This window comes from Falco naumanni, chromosome 5, assembly GCF_017639655.2.
Source record: "Falco naumanni isolate bFalNau1 chromosome 5, bFalNau1.pat, whole genome shotgun sequence".
NCBI lineage: Eukaryota > Metazoa > Chordata > Aves > Falconiformes > Falconidae > Falco > Falco naumanni.
Window position 1 is genome coordinate 34840426 of NC_054058.1, and position 19845 is coordinate 34860270.

The 19845-nt window shown below is 56.0% G+C and overlaps 4 protein-coding genes across 4 annotated transcripts; 3 read left to right on the top strand and 1 right to left on the bottom strand.

Annotated features, from left to right (window-relative positions):
• The first annotated feature begins 1349 nt into the window (after window positions 1–1349).
• On the top strand, window positions 1350–2285 carry LOC121088255 (histone H5). Its single transcript, XM_040594030.1, has one exon. The coding sequence runs from the start codon at window positions 1528–1530 to the stop codon at window positions 2098–2100; it is 573 nt and encodes a 190-aa protein (XP_040449964.1). The 5' UTR covers window positions 1350–1527; the 3' UTR covers window positions 2101–2285.
• Window positions 2286–4192: 1907 nt separating this feature from the next.
• On the top strand, window positions 4193–10183 carry GCAT (glycine C-acetyltransferase). The gene is made up of 9 exons (XM_040596185.1): window positions 4193–4423; window positions 4502–4632; window positions 5210–5311; window positions 5849–5995; window positions 6288–6442; window positions 8224–8306; window positions 8687–8858; window positions 9282–9403; window positions 9825–10183. Exons 1-9 carry the CDS (start codon window positions 4222–4224, stop codon window positions 9974–9976), a joined length of 1266 nt encoding a protein of 421 aa, XP_040452119.1. The 5' UTR covers window positions 4193–4221; the 3' UTR covers window positions 9977–10183.
• Window positions 10184–10283: 100 nt separating this feature from the next.
• Window positions 10284–14811, bottom strand: LOC121089180 (noggin-like). The gene is given in 2 exon segments (XM_040596187.1): window positions 10284–13155; window positions 13157–14811. Coding segments are annotated over 2 exon segments (771 nt in total). The 5' UTR covers window positions 13757–14811; the 3' UTR covers window positions 10284–12984.
• Window positions 14804–19845, top strand: GALR3 (galanin receptor 3). Its single transcript, XM_040596186.1, has 2 exons — window positions 14804–16716; window positions 17342–19845. Exons 1-2 carry the CDS (start codon window positions 16367–16369, stop codon window positions 18222–18224), a joined length of 1233 nt encoding a protein of 410 aa, XP_040452120.1. The 5' UTR covers window positions 14804–16366; the 3' UTR covers window positions 18225–19845.

The window sequence follows — 19845 nt, forward strand, 5'->3', positions numbered from 1 at the left end:
AGCCCTTCCACCAGTGGGAAAGCATTAGGGGGCCGAGTGCCTCCTCCTGGGGCAGGGGGCCACTCCGCACCCTCATGTAGTATGTGGGCATGTCAGGGAGGGGGCATTAAATATCTCAATTATTTTTATTTCTATTTATTTGTATTTATCCATCTATTTTTATTTATACTCCTGTGCATCCTTGGCCAGTGGTTTTCATGGCCCTGGGCATCCAGGGGACGTTGAGGTTACGGGCAGGTGCTTGCTGTGTATTTTAATGCCCTGCTGAAGCACTTGGGGGTTTGGAGGTGCCAGGGTTCACCGCCGAGCACTGCACAGCGTGTCGGTGGGCACAAGGCAGCTGCGCCCACGTGTTTTTAAGAAACAAGGGGGGAAACATCATCTAAATCCTACAGGCAAGATGGTGACAGCAGCTACATTTAATCTCCCAGAAACAGCCAACCACTCACCCAACTGGGAAAGGATGGCTGATAGTTGCTGCTACGTGTTCCTGCTCTGTCCCCTCACAAAGAGGTGTGTGTGCGTGTGTGTCCCAAAAAAGGGGACAGTCTCTTATTTGTGACCTCTGCCACACACATGTGGGGGCTGAGCTGATGTCCCCAAAGCACCTAGTGTGGAGCAAAGAGGGCAGAGGAGGGGGGCAGAGGACTGGGCTGTGGGGTACTACTGCTGAGCCTATTTTGAGCCCAATGCTCTCCCTTTTCTCCTTGGTGTCCCCCTCAATGTCTCCTCTAGTGTCCCTCCTTGTCCCCCCAATGTCCTCCCCTGTGCCCCTCCTTGTCCCCTGATGTTTCTCCCTGTGCCACCCCTTGTGTCCCCCTCTCAAACATCCCTTTCTTACCCCCAGCATCCCTCCACGTGTCTTGATGTTGCTCCAAGCGTCCCTGCTGTGTCCCTGTCTCCCCAGGGTTCCCCCAAGTCCCCTCCCAGTGTCCATCCTTGTTCCCACCCAGTGTCCCCCAAGTGCCCCTCTGTGTCTCCCCCATGCCCCCCCCCCATATCTCTCCTTGTCCACACCCAGTGCCCCCCCCAGAGGGCTCCTCCTTGTCCTGCTTTTGTCTCCTCCAGCGTCCTTCCTCGTCCCTACCCAGTATCTCCCCAAATGCTCCTCCTTGTCGCCCAGCGTCCCCTCCAAGTGCTCTGCCTTGTCCCCAGTGACCCCCGCCCGGTGTCCCTCCCTATCCCCCAGCGTCCCCTCCAAGCGCCTCTCCCTGTCGCAGCCCGGCGGGTCGGGGCGTGGCAGGGGACAGCCGGGGACACCGGCGGCGGGCGGGCGGGCTGGCGGGTGGCGCGCGCGGGGCAGTCCTCCCGGCGGTCCGCACCGCGCCTTTAAAAGGCTGGCGGCGGCGACCGCGACCGCAGAAGCCACGGCGGGAGCGGCACCGGCACCGGCTCCGGCACCGCTGCGGCTGTCACCCACCGCTCCTTCCCAGCCTCTCCCCGCCCAGGGGCGGCGGTCCCGAGCCGGGCGGGCCAGGCTCCCCGCCGCGAGGGAACAGCAGGGCGTCGCGGGGCGAAGCGCTGACCATGACCGACAGCCCAGCCCCGGCCCCGGCCGCCAAGCCCAAGCGGGCCAGGGCAGCGCGGCGGCCGGCAGCCCACCCCACCTACTCGGACATGATCGCGGCTGCCATCCGGGCCGAAAAGAGCCGCGGCGGCTCCTCCCGCCAGTCCATCCAGAAGTACGTGAAGAGCCACTACAAGGTGGGCCAGCACGCCGACGCCCAGATCAAGCTCTCCATTCGGCGCCTGCTCGCTGCTGGTGTCCTCAAGCAGACCAAAGGGATCGGTGCCTCAGGCTCCTTCCGCCTGGCCAAGGCCGAAAAGGCGAAGAAGACTCCGGCCAGGAAGAGGAAGAAGGCGGCTAGGAAATCCACCTCGCCCCGGAAAGCAGCTAGGCCCAAGAAAGCCAAGTCGTCGGCGAAGAAGCCCAAATCTCCTGCCAGGAAAGCCAGGAAGAAGTCAAGGGCCAGCCCGAAGAAAGCCAAGACAACAAAGACTTTTAAGGTCAAGTCGTTGAAGGCATCCAAACCCAAGAAGGCAAAGCGGTCGAAACCCAAAGCCAAGTCCAGCATCCGGAAATTGCCCAAGAAGAAGTGAGAAGTCTAGAAGTGTTTTGGTACTCTCCCGTTGGTTTCTGTAAATAGCTTTTGCCTTTATCTTTACCCCTTTCTATTGCATTTTATAAAGAATTGATCTATTCCTGTCTAGAAATGGCTAAAACCAAAGCAGTTAATGAAAGAAAGAAGGAACATCTTTGGTATGGAGAGTTCCCATTTTAAAGAGTTGCTGGTCTGGGTTTTTATTTTGACGTCTCAAAAATTTCTTGTGTGTGTCTACTTTTTTTTTTTAATGCCAGGCTGATTGTTGTGCGTTGGGAATGATGGTGACTCTGTGTGTCTGTCGAGGCTCTACAGGATTTCAATTCCCAGTCCTGCCCCAGCTCCTGTGAGGCTGCATGTTTGCTGGGGCCGGGCAAAAACTCTGTTGGAGGGGAAGCAGGAACATATGGCTGTAAGAGCCACAACCTTCTCCCAAGGAGGAAAAGGGGCTCTCTGCTCCCTCCCCCACTGCCCTGGGTCCTTACTGCAGGGCTGATGCGAAGTGTGCCGGGCTGCTGGGTGTGAGGTCTGGCTGGTGCTGGAGATAACTGGCCAGCCAGCCGGGCAATGGGGCTGCCTGCCTGGGGAGCCGCCTCAGCACAGTGGGGTGGTGGCAAGGACTCTTGGGGCAGGGGTGGGATGGAGGAGGTGGAGCACAGCCAGGGTCTGTCCATGTTTGCTTTCAAGCAGTTGGAGGTATCCACCAAGCAGGAAGGGATTGATCCCTGGGGAGAAAGGACAGAGTTATGAGTGGCTTTGCTCCCTGGGGAGGAACAGGCTCAAGCACAGCAACAGGCAGCTCCGCAGGCAGGCAGGGGTGGGCAGCCAGGGCAGGGTAAGGCAAGACTGCTGGGCATGGCTCCGCTATCACCCCAAGGCTCTGGCTTTGTGCCCAGAGGGGACTGGCATGACTCCAGGGCCTGCCTGGCCCCTGCCAGAGCCCCTCCCCAGGCAGGGCTGGGCTGCCTTGACAGCTGGGGCTGGCCGTGAGCCTGCCTGAAGGTCGGCCCTACTGCTCCATAGGGTTTGAGCCTCAGGCAGGAGGTGCCTGATCCTCCTTTGCTAGAGACATCTAAACTCTTATTTGAATGTCAGGATCCTTAACCACCTGTTCCAGGAGCTCTGAAATCCCAGGGCTTGTGGGTGCCCAGTCCCCTTGGACTTGCTGTGCCTGAATCTCATGGGTCCAGGGTCTTCAGTTTCCCTGATGGGAGCTCCCAGATGCATTGGCCCGATGATCCTAAATCACTTGGGTAGATGTGAGCCTTTTAGCCACCAAGGATCCGAAATTATGTAGTTCAGCGTACTGAAATCCTTGGCCTGAGGCACCTAATGCTTTTGGGCTTTTCTTCCTAAGACCCTTGGACCAAAGGCTCCCAGACCACCCAGGCCAAAGACACTAAGCCCCTTTTAAAAGCCTCGTGCCTAATCCTCCTGGACATGAGGGGCCTAAACCACTGTGGCCACAGGATTCCCTGGTCAGCTGTAGTGGAGGATGGAGACAGCTGATCCAGCTGGACTCTTTGTGTCTAGACTCGGTGGGCCTGTGGATCACAAACCCCATTGGACAAACACGCTCAAATTCCTTGGGCTTGGGTATCGAATCCTCTTCAGCTGGTAAATCCTAAACCTCTCAGACCAAAGGATCCTCAGCTGGATGCACTCAAATCCTACAGAGCCTTGGTCCATTACCCACTGTGGTAGGCACCCATAAATCACCTAGATGCGAGAATCCAAGTCACCTGTGCTGAGGACCCCAAATCCTTTAGGTGGGGGCACCTAATGCTCCTGGGCTTGTTGATCCTCAAGGTCCATGTCTTCATGTGTCTTCACCATTGTGTCTTCAAAATCCCTCGGGCCCTAGTACACGACCCCTCTACAATTCCTAAATCCCATGATGGGGGTTCCCCCAAGTCCCTCAGACTCCAGGGATCCCAAATCACCTGTTTCTGGGCTGCCTAAGCCCCCTGGCTCAGAGACTCCCCACAAGCACCTCCTAGCGCAGCTCCCCGCGCCTCCCCACCCCGGCCCCGCCTCCCGAGGGGCGGATCCCGGCAGGCCAATGGCTATTGGCCGCGGGGGCACCGCCCCCCGCCGGCGGAGCGGTGCGGGCAGCGGGATGTGGCGCGGCGTGGCGCGGCGTGTGCTGCGGAACGGCGGGGCCGGGAGCCACCGGGCCGCTTCGGGGGCGGCGGCGGCCCAGCTCCGCCGGCGGCTGGAGAGCGAGCTGGAGGACATCCGAGGCGCCGGCACTTGGAAGAGCGAGCGGGTCATCGCCTCCCGGCAAGGTCCCCACGTCCAGTTGGCGGGCGGCGGAGGCGGTGCGTATGGGGCGGCGGGGAGGGCCCTGGACCTTTTCCCCCGGTGCGACACCTGTGCTTCTCCCTCTCTTCCCGCAGGGATCCTCAACTTCTGCGCCAATAACTACCTGGGGCTCTCCAGCCACCCCGAGGTGATCCGTGCTGCCGTGGAGGCCCTCGAGAAGTTCGGCGCTGGGCTGAGCTCTGTCCGCTTCATCTGCGGTACCCAGGTACCGGGCGCCGGGGCAGCATCCCCTGGTCCAGGGTCGCCTTCCTCAGGGGCTCCGCTCAGACTCCCCACTCAGAACTTGCATGCGTGCACCACGCTAAGGTACACATGGCTGCCTGGAAAAAAAGCCTGCCAAAAATCTGGAAATATGCCAGCTTAAACCCTTACAGCCCCTCAGAGAGCAAAGAAAATAACACCTCCCTGAATTCAGAAAATTAATGTCTTTTTCTCTCCCTTAAGGGCCAAAATTACGGCACGTCTGAGTTCAAGTGGCTCAGACAAACCATCCTGGAGCCCTTTCAGAGCACCAGCTGGTTAAGGGCAGAGAAAACTCAGAGCTGCTTCCTCATGGATGGGGAGCTTGGAGTCTTCCTCCTATGCTTCTGGCATCCAAACCCATAACCACATTTTAGGGCTGCGTTTGCAAACGCTTGCTGACCACAACTAACTTCTCCCACGCACACACACCTTTTCTGGATAAAGCCTGGCTGTTCCCTCCCTTTGCAGTCAGCGTCTACAAAGGGCAAGTGAGAACTTGTCGTGCCCCTCGGTGATGCTTGCTCCTCTCTTCTCTTTAGAGCATACACAAGGACCTGGAAGAGAAGATCACACGTTTCCACCATCGGGAAGATGCCATTCTCTATGCCAGCTGTTTTGATGCCAATGCTGGTATCTTTGAGGTTAGTAGGGCTTTCCTTGTGTTGTGCATGGAGGGGGGAGGTGGCAGCAATGTGCCTGCCAGTGCTTTCCAGAGGCTCTGTGATGTGAGGTCTGTGCTGCAGAAAAGATGGCAGTGACCAGTGGTGGAGAACCCTGACTTGGTGCTCTTGGACTGGAGAAGCCATGCGGAGCTGTTTAATCAGCCCTCACCTACCCCTTCCCCAGCCAGCTCCACATTTCAGGGAGAGCTCACATTTCCTGGGAGGTCTGTTCCCCTCCTTGTAGCATAGGCGGGGGGGAAGGGGTGATCCCCCAGGCTTTGTAGGGAAAAGGAAGGGAGGTTTTGAGCTCAGAAGCCACAGACAGGAGCCTGGCCTAAGGGAATCAGAGGATATAGTGGCTGGGAAGGAAAGCAGAAAGTTTAGCTGTGCATGCCAGGAGAGACGTGGCAGCTGCAATCAAACGCAGCCTTGTCTTCTGCACTGAGGGAGGCTGGAAGATCTCAGTGAGGTGGCACCCTGGAGCAAAGGATGATCCTTTCTGTTTGGCATGGCCAGACCCTCCTGACCGCAGAGGATGCAGTGCTGTCAGATGAGCTGAACCATGCCTCCATTGTTGATGGGATCCGCTTGTGCAAGGCTAACAAGTACCGCTACAAGCATGTGGACATGCAGGACCTGGAGGCCAAGCTGCAGGACGCACAGGTACGGAGGTCTGCTCCCACCCAATGAGAGGGTGCTCATTTAGCTGTGCTGCCTGCGCAGTAACCAGCCCCAAAGGGTGAGCTCTGCCCTTTCCCTTGCAATAGGCATTGGTTTTGCCAATAGGCACAGGTAGGCAAGGTGGGGGAAGCAGCTGGTTGCAGTGCAACCCTCCCCATCTTGGTTAGATCTATCCCTTCCCTACAGGAGCTGGACTGTGTCCTGGTCTCCTTCGCCAGCCCCTCTCCTCAAGGTGTCGTCTTCACCCCTGAGGATGCTGCTTTCCCTCCCATAGAAATACCGTCTGCGGCTGGTGGCCACCGATGGTGCCTTCTCCATGGACGGTGACATTGCACCCCTGAGGGAGATGTGCCAGCTGGCCCAGAAGTATGATGCCCTGGTCTTCATTGATGATTGCCATGGCACAGGCTTCCTGGGACCCAATGGCCGGTAAGCAGCCGTTTCAACCCTCTTTCTCCCTTTGACCCTAAACTACCTCTGAAGCAAGGCCAAAGGTGCTGATGACCAACACATTTTTGTGTGGAGACTCCTGGAGCCACCATTTCTTGAAGGCTTTGCGTCCCACCTTTGGAGCATCTGAGGTCATTGAAGGGAGATACTTGATCAGTGACCTGTTTCAACGTGACAGCTGCTTCTCAGTGTGTAAGGGGTGGTGCAACCATCTCGTCTGTCTCTCCTGGCAAGCAGTTGGACTTCCTGATTTCCCAGTCCTTCTCCTCTCAGATATCACTTTCAAATGCTTGGGTCTAGGGCGTTTTGTGGAGTTGGCTTGCACAGATTTATTAATTCCCTCAGGGCAGCTTTTCTCTTCATCCCCTGGAGATCCTCCAGATGCCAATCAGTGCACTTGCTGCATGTGTTTGCCAAGCATGCTTCACATGCTTGGTTTTTCAGGCACATGAGTGCCAAGCGTGGTCCTTGCGTGGTCCTTCCTGCTCTTTACTGTAAGGTAGAGACCCGTGTGAGGCAACACCTGTGGGAATGAGCAATGGGTCCCCCCTCAGATGGAGGGATAGTGCAGGAGATGAGGAGAAAGCTATCTCTGAAAAAGCCAAAAGTTGCTCTATGAAGAGCTCCCTTCCAGCTCTCTCCAGTGTAGACAGATTTCATGTGGGAAGCTGGTGAATCCACATCAAGCTGTGAAATGGGTGAAAAGTGAGAAATAAGCAAGAAAACTTGTCTCATTTTCTCACCAAGGCCATGGCAAATGCTTCATCCTGGATCATAATGATGGTGCAAGAGGCAATTTTAAGAGAAGGGTTGCCACTCCTGGTGGCACTTCATCACTAACGCAAGAGGGAGTTGTGCTGAGCTTTAATATATTCCAGACCCTGTAGTTGCACTAAGCCTTCTCAAATTTAAGTCTTCATAAGGAAGAAATCATGGGATGGTCTGGTTGTCTTGTAATCTTCCTTTCTTGGGGCATGGTAGCCATCCTGTGAGTTGAAGTAGGCCTCATTTGTGTGTCCCAGTAGGCTCAGCGGTCCCACCAGCTGCAAAAACAACTGTTTGACTGCACGGAGGTGTGTAAGTGCACAAGAGTTTGAGGGAGAGGGAATGATTACTGAGTGCTTCATGTATTATGCTAGTTTCAGTCTGAACCTGATGCTGTTGTCTACAACACTGTGTTTCAAGAGAGGCAACAGCTGGGTGGCCATGCCCCATCCTGCCTTTTTGGGCTGGAGGACATGAAGCTGCAGAGCACGTTTGCAAAGCACATTTGCCATGTCCGGTTGGTTCCACCAGCATAGACTTTTACATGGATGCTTTAGGCCTGTGTGCGTTTAGTGCAGCACACCAGCAATGTGCACAGCCCACCTCAGAGGACATCAGCTACCCTAGCCAGGCAACTGGTTTTTCCTGGTGTATGCTAACGGTGTGGCATGTCAGAGGTATGTGCAAGACCTATGTTGACAGCTAGTGCTCTGTTTGAGCTATTAAACTTCTGTGCAGGAGGTTTGAGCACTCTGTCATCTGTAAGGGTTTTAAACCCCATGCTCTTACCTCCATAGATGCTAGCTTACCCTTTCTGCAGAAGGGAAGGTCAACACTTGGGTTGGACTGCCACAGGGGGTGTTTTTCCTTTATCAGAAGGGAGGACGCCAGAGACTTGGCTGGCAGCGCTTTGTTTCCCTTGAGACATCAGGGGTAGAGCAGCTTCCCTGGTGCATGCTGGCACCTCTGATAATGTGACATTCCTTTTTCTGCAGGGGTACTGATGAACTCCTGGGTGTGATGGACAAAGTCACCATTGTCAACTCCACCCTGGGAAAAGCTCTTGGAGGAGCTGCAGGTAAAGGCGTTTTCCTGTCAAAGGCCCTCCATGCCCTAAAGAACTCCACAGCATCACTTTGATGTTTCCTTCCTCTGCCTAATGATAGAGCAACAAATGCATGTTGTCCTTTTTTTACTGGGAGCATGAAGCTCAATTTGCTGCAGGGTCAAGAGAGGTCTTGTCATGTGCTCCTTCCACTGTCATCTTCCCCTTGCATTTGCTTTTGGGGTCAAGGTGGAAGCTCTTGGTAAAAGGTATCAGCTGTGATTTTCTTTAGGCCTGGTTTGTACTGAAATTCCCGCTGTAGTTGACAGGTTGGCTTTATCAAGCCCCCCCCCCCCCGCCCCGAACAGGTCACCCTGGGGTGCCTTGTCCATTTATCTTTCCTCCATCTGCAGGTGGGTACACAACTGGCCCCAAACCCCTCATTGATTTGCTCCGCCAGCGTTCCCGCCCGTACCTCTTCTCCAACAGCCTACCCCCTCCTGTGGTGGCCTGTGCATCCAAGGCCCTGGACCTGCTGATGGAAAGCAATGCCATTGCACAGTCCATGACTGCCAAGACCCAGCGGTGAGTGGGCCATATTGGGGTGGGAGCAGGGGAAGAGGCTCGTTAGGAGTGAGTTGTCTTTGTGTGTTTATTCACCCCCCAGTGATAACCATGAAGGCAGTTTGCAAGTCATGGCCAGGGGGTGCTCAGGGGAAACCGCAGGATGTGCCTCTGTCAGACACATGTGCAGGCAGGTGTGTCACCTCTGGATGCGCTGCATGCTGGGACACACCTGCCACTCAAGCAGCTGCAGTCACATGGAGCTGAGCAGGATATGGCAGGAGGTCACTCCAAAAAGAGATCCCTTCCCTGCACAGGAGATGCGTGGTGGAGCAAAACCACACCCAGCCCTCCGTGTCCCTGGCTCCCAGGGGAAAGCGAGTCAGCAGTCCTCAAGGACAGGGGTGATGAGGTTTTTACTCATCCTCTTGTTCTCTTCACCAGGTTCAGAAGCAAGATGACAGCAGCCGGCTTCACCATCTCAGGGAAAGACCACCCCATCTGTCCTGTCATGCTTGGGGACGCTCGGCTGGCTGCGGTGATGGCTGAGGACATGCTGAAGAGAGGTGAACTGGGGAGGGAGCTCTGGATGCAGACACATGGCTTGAGGGAAGGGACAGCTGGTGGTGGTACTACCACCATCCCTCCTCCAGAGGATGTTCCTGCATGAAATCTGTTATTTCTGTACCCTCCAGATGCAAATGTCCTCTAGGTCTCTCCCAGGTATTGCTGACTTTACCTTCTTTCTCTGTTGGAGGGGTATGTGTTAAATTAGCCCTCCTGTCCTGACATGCTGGACTCCATCCCCATCACTGGCCCTAACCTTCAGTTCCATGCCTGGGAGGAGATGCCACTAGAAAACCCTGAAGCCTGGAAATGGTTACTGAGAGGGGAGGAAGGATCCAGAAGCCTTTCTATCACCCAGTACCACCTCAGCCTCCCTCACTCCCTCCCAGCCAGTTCCAACTCCCTGTGTTTCCTCCCCAGGCATTTATGTCATTGGATTCAGCTACCCTGTGGTCCCCAAAGGAAAGGCCCGCATCCGGGTCCAGATCTCAGCCGTGCACAGCAATGAGGACATTGACCGCTGCGTGGAAGCCTTCACTGAGGTGGGACGGAAACACGGAGCGCTGCCTTAAGGGGCCAGCAAATACCTCCTCTGGTACTGTCCCTGCTCACAACCAAATACATGTACTCGGAGAATGGGCTTGAGCAGCATGCTGCCAAGAGCAGGACCGATCCTCAAGACATCACAACCTACAGGAAGCTGTGGTTGTTGCATCGTGCTGGCAGCAGCACTGGCAACCAGCTCATGTGTTATTAAAGCAGTCCTGCAGTGCAGCACATATTTGGCTCATGTTTTCTCATCCAGGAGCTGCAGCCCATCCCCACCCTCTCTCCCTGTGACTAGACACTCTGCTGTGTCTTCCCTGAAGCCTCAGTCTGGGTGCTGAAGCTCTGCAGCTCCTGCTCTCTTGTGCCGATGGAAATGTAGCATTGCTGGTATGCCTGAGATCACCTGCTTCCTCCACACTCTCCTGCAGGTCCAGCAGTGTTGGTCCAGCAGTGTCACCCCGGCAGATCTGCCACCTGTAATTCCCCACCAAGGCAGGGGAGTTTCCCAAGGCAACCCATGCCACCAGTAGCTGGTTTGGGAAAGAGGACATAAGCCAGCCGAAGCTCTGGTCCTCCTTTCTCCCCTTCTCACTCTCAAGTGTTAGGTGTCAGGCTTGCTTGGTCCTGAGGGCCAGCTGTAAGGCTTTGCCCATCACTGTGGTGCTCCCAAATCTGCCCTGGGAGCTGCATCTTGCCCCAGAGAGGCCATTGGGCAGCAGATAAGCCAAAGCAGCAGAGACCTGCAGCATGGCAAGAGGACCTGGGACTGAGGCTGGGGGCGGAACAAGTGACAGAAAATTTTACTCTGTCAGGTGCAATTTTCCCGCAGCAGAGAATATACAACAGGCTGGGATCTCTGGATTTGTTCCTCCACACTGTGCTGGGGTAGCTATTTGCTGCTTAGGCAGGAACAAGTGGGTCCTGGGCATTTCTCAGGATTGCTTTATTTGCATTGGTTTTGCTCCAGATGAGAAATCACATGTGTCCTGCTGTCTGCCCACATGCTGAGCTGAGTACTGTCTGCCTGCAGCCGCTGCCAGACTCCAGCTGAAATGAGGGTGTGCTGTGCTTGGGTGCTGGAGTGCTGGGTCACATCAGCAAAGACTTGCTCCAGAAATGCTAACTGCTATTAGGCAGTCAGACAGCAAGCTACAGGGCAATAACACGTCTGACCTGAACTGCTGCAGAAGAATACAGAATTTAATCCAGGGCTGTAAGGCTTTACAAGAAACTGAGGGCCGGGAAGAAATGCATTTTCCATAGAGTTGCCACTGGATCTTGTTAGGGCAGCTAGCAGTGTAACTGTGTGCTGATTTTATTTAATTTTCCATCTGCACAGGGCCCTGAGCTCAGCCTGTTGATAAAGTGTGATACGGAGTTCCCTTTGTGTGGCACCAGGCCCTCATGGTGCTGCAAACCATTCCCCCTTATCAACGGGCACCATTTTGGGAACGGGGAATGTAGTGGGGAAACAGCAGGGGGTTGAGCTCAGGCCCTTGTTGTAACCTGGAGGAGATGACACTTCAGCCAGATGGGCTTTGGTTCAGGGGGTTTGAGTCCCTAAACTGCATCACTGCTGTTTTGAGCCTGATGCATGTGCACCCCCTACTTGGCCCCCGGTACTTGCACATCTCCACCACACACCTGTACCATGCTCCCTCCCTCCCTTCCTCCTGCTGGTCCCCAGCCCAGGCCTCCCCCTCTCCCCTGGGCTTCTGCAGGCAGCCCCGCTGATGTCTCTGCTGAACTCAGGGAACCCAACGAAAGCAGTTTAACCCTGCTCCAGCTTTCAAGTCCTCCTCAGTGGGAGAGCAGACATACAGATGTTTCACTGCTCAGCTGCGACCAAAAGCAGCAGCAGCCTCCCTCCCCTGCAATGCACACACTTGTTTTTCATGTACATGTGGGCTCCCTGCTTCTCCTCCTCCTCCTCACCAGGCATCCTGACCTCAGTCTCTCTCAGGCCCCTCAGCACCCAACCCCCCACGCTCTGGCTGCCTCTCCGCCTGCTTCAAGGCCAGGCTCTGCAGCAGACTGCAGTTTGCACGGCACAGGGAGCTCTGGAGCCTGGGGAAAGCAAGAGGGTCAGATGATGGCATGCTGGAAATGAACAATGCAGTGCCCATTGACTGCAGGCACCATGTTAATATTGCATTCCCATGGAAAGCCTCCAGCTCTTTATTTCTTCAAGACCTGTCCTAGGTCCAATCTGCAGCTCTTTGCAGCTTTTAGCCAAGAAAGCATAGGACTTTTTGCTGGGTGGAATGTAGAGGCAGACACCTCTTTTTGAGGATGCAGTTCCCACCCCTCACTCACTGACCCACCCGTATGCTGCTCTGCCAGGCTTCCTCCCGGGTCTCAAGCCATCACCCTGCACACCACGCGGGGTAGGTGTGGGATGCCTGTATCTCACACATTGTACATTGAAGCAGGGGACTGTGCTGTCCCATCCCGCTTGTCTATACACCCACCCCAACAGATGCTTCCAGCCCTCGGTCCCTGCCCACCCCTCCCTTCTTCCACCCTCACCAGGCCACCTCGTTGCAGTCCCAAACCTGCCCTCCTTCCTGCTGACACCCTCCAGCCCTATCTCCACAGTCTCCACCCTGAGCTGCAACCCACCTCCCCCTACCATTTTTCTGTGGCATCCCTCTGCCCTCACTCACTGCCCGCAGTCCTGCCCAGGCAGGCAGCGATGCCTCAGCTTGGGCAGAGACCACCAGGGCTGATGCAAATGGGGTCTGAACCTCCCGCCGGGTGCCACAATTTTCCCATCCCATATACTTTGCAGGAGATAAATGCTGCCCAAGGGCCTTCACCGCCACTAATGCCTCCCTGTGCTGCCCAGGGGTTTTGGCAAGAAACAGTAATGACTGCAGCTGATCCCCACTTCCCTTCTGGAGGTTTATTTCTCCGTTTGGGGGATTATCCGCCCAGCTCCCTGGCCCTGAGAGTAAGTCCAGGCAGCCGCTCACCTTTTCAGGCCATTTGTTTGCAAGACCAGGTACCAGGGGGTCCCTCCGCAGCCCCCTCAGCGGCAGGAGCACTTGCAGGCGGCCACCACGGGGTAGGGGATCTGCCGCCAGGCGCAGTGCAAGGGGCCGGGGGACCGTGGTCCCCAGCAATGCCAGGCCAGCAGCTTGATGTGGGTGACCTGCGCGGGGCGGCAGGTCATGCCGGGGGGCCAGGAGCAGCTGGGGGGGGCCGGTGTTGCAGGCGGTGTGGCGCACCCAGCGGGGCCAGAAGACGGGTCCCAGGTCAACCCAGGCAGAGGTGAGGCAACAGGTGGCCTGCTCCACCAGCCACTGCCGCAGGCGGTGGGCCAGGGCCCCCGGCAGCTCGGGGGGCAGCCCCGGGCTGGGGGGCAGCAAGGTGGGCAGCTCCAGCCCCTCCACCTCGCGCCACAGCTTGCGGCGGTAGCGCCCAGCACCCTCCGCCAGGTCCCGGCTCAGGGACTCCAGGTTCTCCTTGAGGATGCTGCCGTTGTGGCCCCAGGGCTCCTCAGTGGCCATCCAGAAGGGGTCGAAGGCCGAGCCCAGGAGCCGGCGCAGCCGCCCGGGCCGCAGGTGCCGGGGCTTGGGGGAGTAGCGGTAGTCCTCGGGGGAGAGCGAGAGGCTGTAGGGCCGCACCGGGGCCGAGGGGCGGCTGCGCAGCAGGTGGGCAGCAGGATCAGTGGTGCTGGACGTTGGCAGCAATGGCTCCTGGGATTCTTCCAGAGATGGCGGCGGGCCCAGGGCGCCCGGCAGCAGGAGCAGGCAGAGGAGGAGGAGGAGGAGGAGGCAGCTGCGGTGCGGTCCCTCCATGGCGTGTGGTGCTGAGGCAGACTGTGCCAGTCTGCGGGCTTGTGCTCTGCTGCATCCCCTGGGTTATCACGGTGTCCTGAGGCACAGCCTTCCCCTTTTCCCTGGTTACGGTGGCGGTGGCTGATAGCGAGCCGAGCCGGCAGGGACACTTCGCTCCCTCCTGCCGGAGCGGCAGGCGGGGAGGACAGGCCATGTTGTCCCTCCTGCCAGGCCAAGGGATGATGTCAACAGGGGCATCGGGGCTGCTGTAGAGGGGAAGGGGCCAGCACCTCCTCCTCCACATCCTGCTCCAGCATTTGAGGAGGCATCCAGGATCTTCCCAGTGAAAGGAAGCTGGTGGCCTTCAGGTCTTGTCAGGAAAGGACTATCAAGCCACACTCAGCCTCAGCACCTGGAAGTCTGCAAGGCACGAATCCCACTGCAGGGGTGGACATGGCTGGCAGCAGGAGGGCTGCATGGGTCACTGTCGCCTCTTGCCACATCGGTGATGAAGCTGAACCTCCGGAGATGGTCCCCTTGGACGGCTTGTCCTCCCTCCCTGCACTGCAGTGCCCCAGAAATGCTGGTGGAGGGCAGACCTGGGCTGGATGGAACCGCAAATCTGCTTTCCCCTCCTTCTCCGGGTCAGACATTGTGGGAGATACTCTGGGTCTGCTCTGTGCCATGCTACTAATAATTAATTAATAAGAGCTAGTAACATCAATTAATTGCTAATACTCCAAGGACAGGGCAGGGGCCAGGCTCACCATGGTGGGATATTAATGTTCCCCTGAGGTGCTGGGCAACACGTCCTGAACACGCAGCATTGAGGGGTGACTGCAAGGCCCACAGGGGTCCATGGGACCCCACCCCCCTCCATCCTTCCTCTCCCACCGGAGAGCAGTGGGCTTTTTCTCTGCCACCCCCTCCTCACTGGAGCAGGAAGCGGCTGAGCCTGCTGGAAGGCTGGGCAGAGAGGAGTTAACTCCAAATCCAACCTCAGGGAGAGGGGAAAAAAAACACAACAGAGATCAATGGATCAGCAGCAAGAGCAGAGGGAGGGAAAAGGGGGAGACAGAGAGAGAAGAGCTTCAGAACGAGAGAGACTCGTGGGGGAGCCGGGAGAAGAGAGAGCAGAGCTGGCGGCAGGCAGGAGGAGGCAGCGGAACACCAGGCAGGGGTGACAGTGCTGCCTCGCCAAACTATTCGGTGGCCCTCATCCTCCTCTCCACCACTGCTGCTTGGGCTGGACCGGAGGTCTCCCCTGAGCAAGCAGCAAAACTGCAGGCCCTTCCTCGCAGAGGTGAGTGCCAGCTTGCCAAGCTGAGAGATGGCCCCGGGCTCCCTGAGCAGGGACACATGGGTGCCCAGAGGTTCCCCATAGTCTATGTGTGAGGTGCATGCACAAAGGGAGACAAGGACATCCCATGGGGGCAGGTGGAGGAGCCAGATAGTTACCAGTAGGACAGGGGGGACTGCAGAATCAGAGAGGCAGGGACGACGACGTTTTGGTGTGATACAGAGAGGCCGCTGGGTAGGAGAAGTAGTATGAGCTGAGGGATGGGGGAGCATGCAGTGAAGGAGCTTGCATGACCCAAAAAAGAGTTAATTGCATGTCAACAGTTGCTAGATAATGTGTCTTTCGCTCCTGGTTGCTGCTCAGCGAAGGACAATTTGTTCTAATGATAGCACAACATGGGGAAGGCTTGTTAGGACATAGGCTGTTAATGCACCCCGCCTGAGTGTTGCTCAGGGCTGGAGGAAGTTTTGGAGCAAATCACAGTATTTTGAGCTGCAGTAATAGTGTGCTTCTTCACAATGGTCATTGTGTTGTGTTTCAGGCAACACTGAGGTCTTCCCCTTATCCTCTCCTAGCTGCCACCATCCAACCTGTGACCACCTCTCAGCATCAGGAAAAGGTGCCCTTCCTCCATAGAGCATAACTATACTGCACAGGGAGCAAGGAGCAGCCAGTTCTGGGGTGGAAGTGGTCCCAGCTTAAGGAGCTTCCTTGAGGCAGGAGTATGGTGGGGTGCTGCTGCTGTGGGGTGTCATCAGGTCTCTGCTGCCAGAGATGGCACAGCCCTAAGTTGATGTGCCAGGACCACTCACAGCCCACGTGGGACCACCACCCCCTTCCTCGTGGCCTCGCAGCTGAGCCCTGTTGAACATCAGCTAGGATTTAGACTTGCCAAAGCAAGCAATCCCAAGAGGTTTAGCAGTTTTGGGATTGTAGCAGGAATGTAGGGGAGGCCAGGCAGCAGGACAGGGCTTGAGACAGCTTCAGAGGGCTGGGAGCACAGGAGATGCCATGGTGGGGATGTGAATCTGGGCAGGAGAAGAGGGCTTCAGCTCCACTCAAGCCAGGCAGATGTGAACTGACTGATCCCAACGGCATTCTTGCCAGTAACGCCATGAGGATCTTGATGTCATCACTTAATTGTCTGGTTGGGATTGGCATCTCTGGGAGAAACATGGGCATCAAACAAAGGCCGGGATCAGGCACCAAAGGGCCAGAGCTCGGGTGGCCACTGTGGTCAACACACCATCCAGCACCCACATGCCCATGGCCCTGCACAGGTGCTGTGTCTCCCTTTCCCCCCATGCAGGTCCCCACGGTCAGATGGGGAGATGTCAGGGGGATGGAATGCCTCTTCTGACAGCCCGGAGCTACGAGCAGCAGGGATCATTGTGCCTGTCATCTTCTCCCTCATCTTCCTCCTGGGTACTGTAGGGAATGGACTGGTGCTGGCTGTGCTGCTGCGGAACGGCCAAGTCAAGTACAACACCACCAATCTCTTCATCCTTAACCTGGCCATGGCCGACCTGTGCTTCATCATCTGCTGTGTCCCCTTCCAGGCCACCATTTACACCCTGGATGGGTGGCTCTTTGGGGCCTTTGCTTGCAAAGCTGTGCATTTCCTCATCTACCTCACCATGTATGCCAGCAGCTTCACCCTGGCCGCCGTCTCTGTTGACAGGTAAGTGCCCCCTTCCCTTTGAGTCCCTTAGCTCAGGGACAATGTGTTTGCCACTCTTGATCTAAGAGGTGGGGGAAAGGCCAGTCCTTACCCTGTTGAGCATCCTGTAATAAGCAGGTAGGGTCTCCCCAGAGGCAGGGACAGCAGGACCAGCAGAGCCAGCCTCTCCAGGTCCACGTGCCCTCTCCCATCACCAAGCCAAGTTCTCGGCCTGGTTACCCAGCCCTTACTTGGGAAGGAGGAGTGCAGGCACGTGCTGAGGTTTGGTGCCCGCCACACAAAAAACAAGAACCGCAAAAGCCCCAGGGCATGAAACATACCACAGGAGAAACATCCCTCTGGATCCTGCTCTTATCCATCTCTTCCCTGGTTCAAGAGGCATGCTGCTTGTCCTTCCCAAGCTAGCACAGCAGAGCAGGTGACAGAGATCCCAGACCTGCTGGTTGGGATGACCCTGGTCCCCATGTGAATTCACCCTAACACCCCTTACCAAGAGGAGAGAAGTGGGAGAGATGAGTGGCTGCATGGGAAGGAGTGCACAGATGGCAGCTCCACAGGGCAGGAGAGACACCTCATCTCACCCGTGTTGTGTTCGGTCTCTCCTTCTCCTTCCTCTCCTCGTTAGGTACCTGGCTATTCGCTATCCACTGAAGTCCCGGGATCTCCGCACCTCCCGAAATGCAGGAGTGGCCATTGTAGCAATCTGGTCACTGTCGCTGCTCTTTGCAGGGCCTTACCTCAGTTACTACCAGATTGTCCATTACCAAGGGGTGCCCATCTGCATCCCCATCTGGGAGGACCAGCGCCGAAAGGTTCTGGACATCCTCACATTTGTCTTTGGATACCTCCTGCCCGTGACTGTGGTAAGCCTGGCATATGCCAGGACCATCAAGTTCCTGTGGACCTCCGTAGACCCCATAGAAAGGATCTCGGAGTCCCGGAAGGCCAAGTGTAAGGTCACCAAGATGATTGTGGCTGTGGCCATCCTTTTCTGCCTCTGTTGGCTGCCCCACCACCTGGTCATTCTGTGCTTTTGGTTTGGCCACTTCCCCTTCAACCAAGCGACTTACGCTTGCCGCCTGGCTTCCCACTGCCTTTCGTATGCCAATTCCTGCCTCAACCCCATTGTCTACGCCCTCATCTCCAAGCATTTCCGCAAGCGTTTCAAGCAGGTCTTCACCTGCCTCTTCCAGAACAAGACCAGGAAGAAGAGGAAGAGAGTTGGAAAGAAAGTCCACGTGGTCAATGTGGATAAAGGTTTCACCAACAGCACCAGAGGTTTCTACGGAGGCAACACTGAGGTGACTGAGGTCCCAGAGGAGAACACCAGGAAGAGGGACCCTGAAGGTGCCAGTCATGCCAAAGCATGGTCTCACCAGCTACAAGATGCCATGGTCTCTGTTCAGAAGGAGCTACTGGAGGAGGAAAGTTTGGCAACAGCTGGCCATCCCCTAGCCATGACCCCTCCAAGAGGAACTCGGGAGTTTCTGACTGTTCGCTACAGATGAACAAAGTGAAGAAACCCGTTTTCCAGCCATGAGTAGCCACTCAATTCCCAAACAGGAAGAATAGTGTGGGGCAGAGGGGAATGGATGCAGCAGAGCCACTGAAGGATCCTGTGGCCACAGTTAACCCATTGTCCCCACTCAACCTCACTCGCTGGCCCACAGCATTCATATAGGAATGACACAATCCACCTGTACATATGCAGAATGGAGGGACATGTTAATGTGATGCCAAACGGCCTGGGTGGTATTCCTGCAACAGGCCTCCATCTCCCTTCTTCCTAACTTGCTGATTTTGTGTAGCACCTTGAAACTCTCAAGAGGGAGGCAACCAAAATGAAAACATCGTGGTAGGAAATCCAGACTGTTAAGGGCACATCAGAGCATGGGTGGGAAGGGTAAAGAGAGGGCGTAGGGACCTGAGTGTGAACAGGGTAGCTGGCAGCCTCTCCCCCTGGCAGCCCCAAGCAGTGAAACACTGTCTGCTGCTCACATGTCCTTCTTTTCCCTTGTCCACCTCCATTCTCTTTGCCTCTGCAACCACATCACAGGACTTTTGCCACACTGGCTGATGTACAAGGAAGCCAGCTGTCTGTGCCAACAGCTTGATGATGCAAACTCCACAGCGGTCACTAGTCATACTCAAATGATTTCTGCCATGACAGGTGAAGAATGGAAAGGCTTGTGTGTGGACACCTCTGCATGCCTCCTTTCTGCACCTATGGCATCTCTGAAGTTCAAAGAGGAAAGGACTATCTGTCCAGCCTCTTCTCTCCACCCTGCCCCACCAGAAGTACTCACTGGAGGATGTTTGCTAGAGCTCTGTTCCACCTGGCTTTAGCTCTTGCAAGCAGATCCTGCAGGATCCTGTCCCAGTTCATAGTCCTGCTCGCAGTTCAGAAATATTTGATAGCCACCCTCAGTTCTTCCTAAACAAACCTGGTAACGCCTCCTTCCACCACATTGCTCCACCTGATCAATGCCTCTGCTTACTTTCTGTCTGTCTTTTGCAAATTCCTGAGGGATTGCTACCTCCTCTGTGATCTTTCTTTGCTACTCAGTTTCATCCCTTCTTTCTGGGGTTTAAGGACCTGTTACTCTCTGAGCAGTGACGTTATTCACTGGTATTAGCCCCATGTGTGTGGTTTACTGACTTGGACAGACATTTTTTTCCATGTGATGGTGATGATTATGAGTGAATTGATGGCTATCACCAAAGCAGAAGAAAGTAGCCAAGCTGCAAAACGAGCTGTGGAGCCAGGTGACAGTTGTGGTGAGGCAAAGGAGGAAGAAACAGGTTGATCACAGCCATGTGCACTTGATTCAATCCTGTCTCCTCAGTACTCCTTTTTACCTGATGGAGAGGGCTTCCAGGAAAGCATGAAGCCAGCACTGCCCAGCGGATTGGGACACCTTCCAAGACAGCCATGGTTGTGAGATTGCTGACGGAGCCATGTCCGCTAGAGAGCAAAACTTGCCCCTGCTCTGTCCCTGCTGCCTCAAGCAGCTGCTGGGAAGCCTTTAGCTATAGTAGCAGCTCAATGATACCCTGCTGCAGGGCCAACAGTCCCCCTGGCCTGCCAGTGGGAAGGATGGGAAGTACCATGGGGATGGCAGGGTGGGA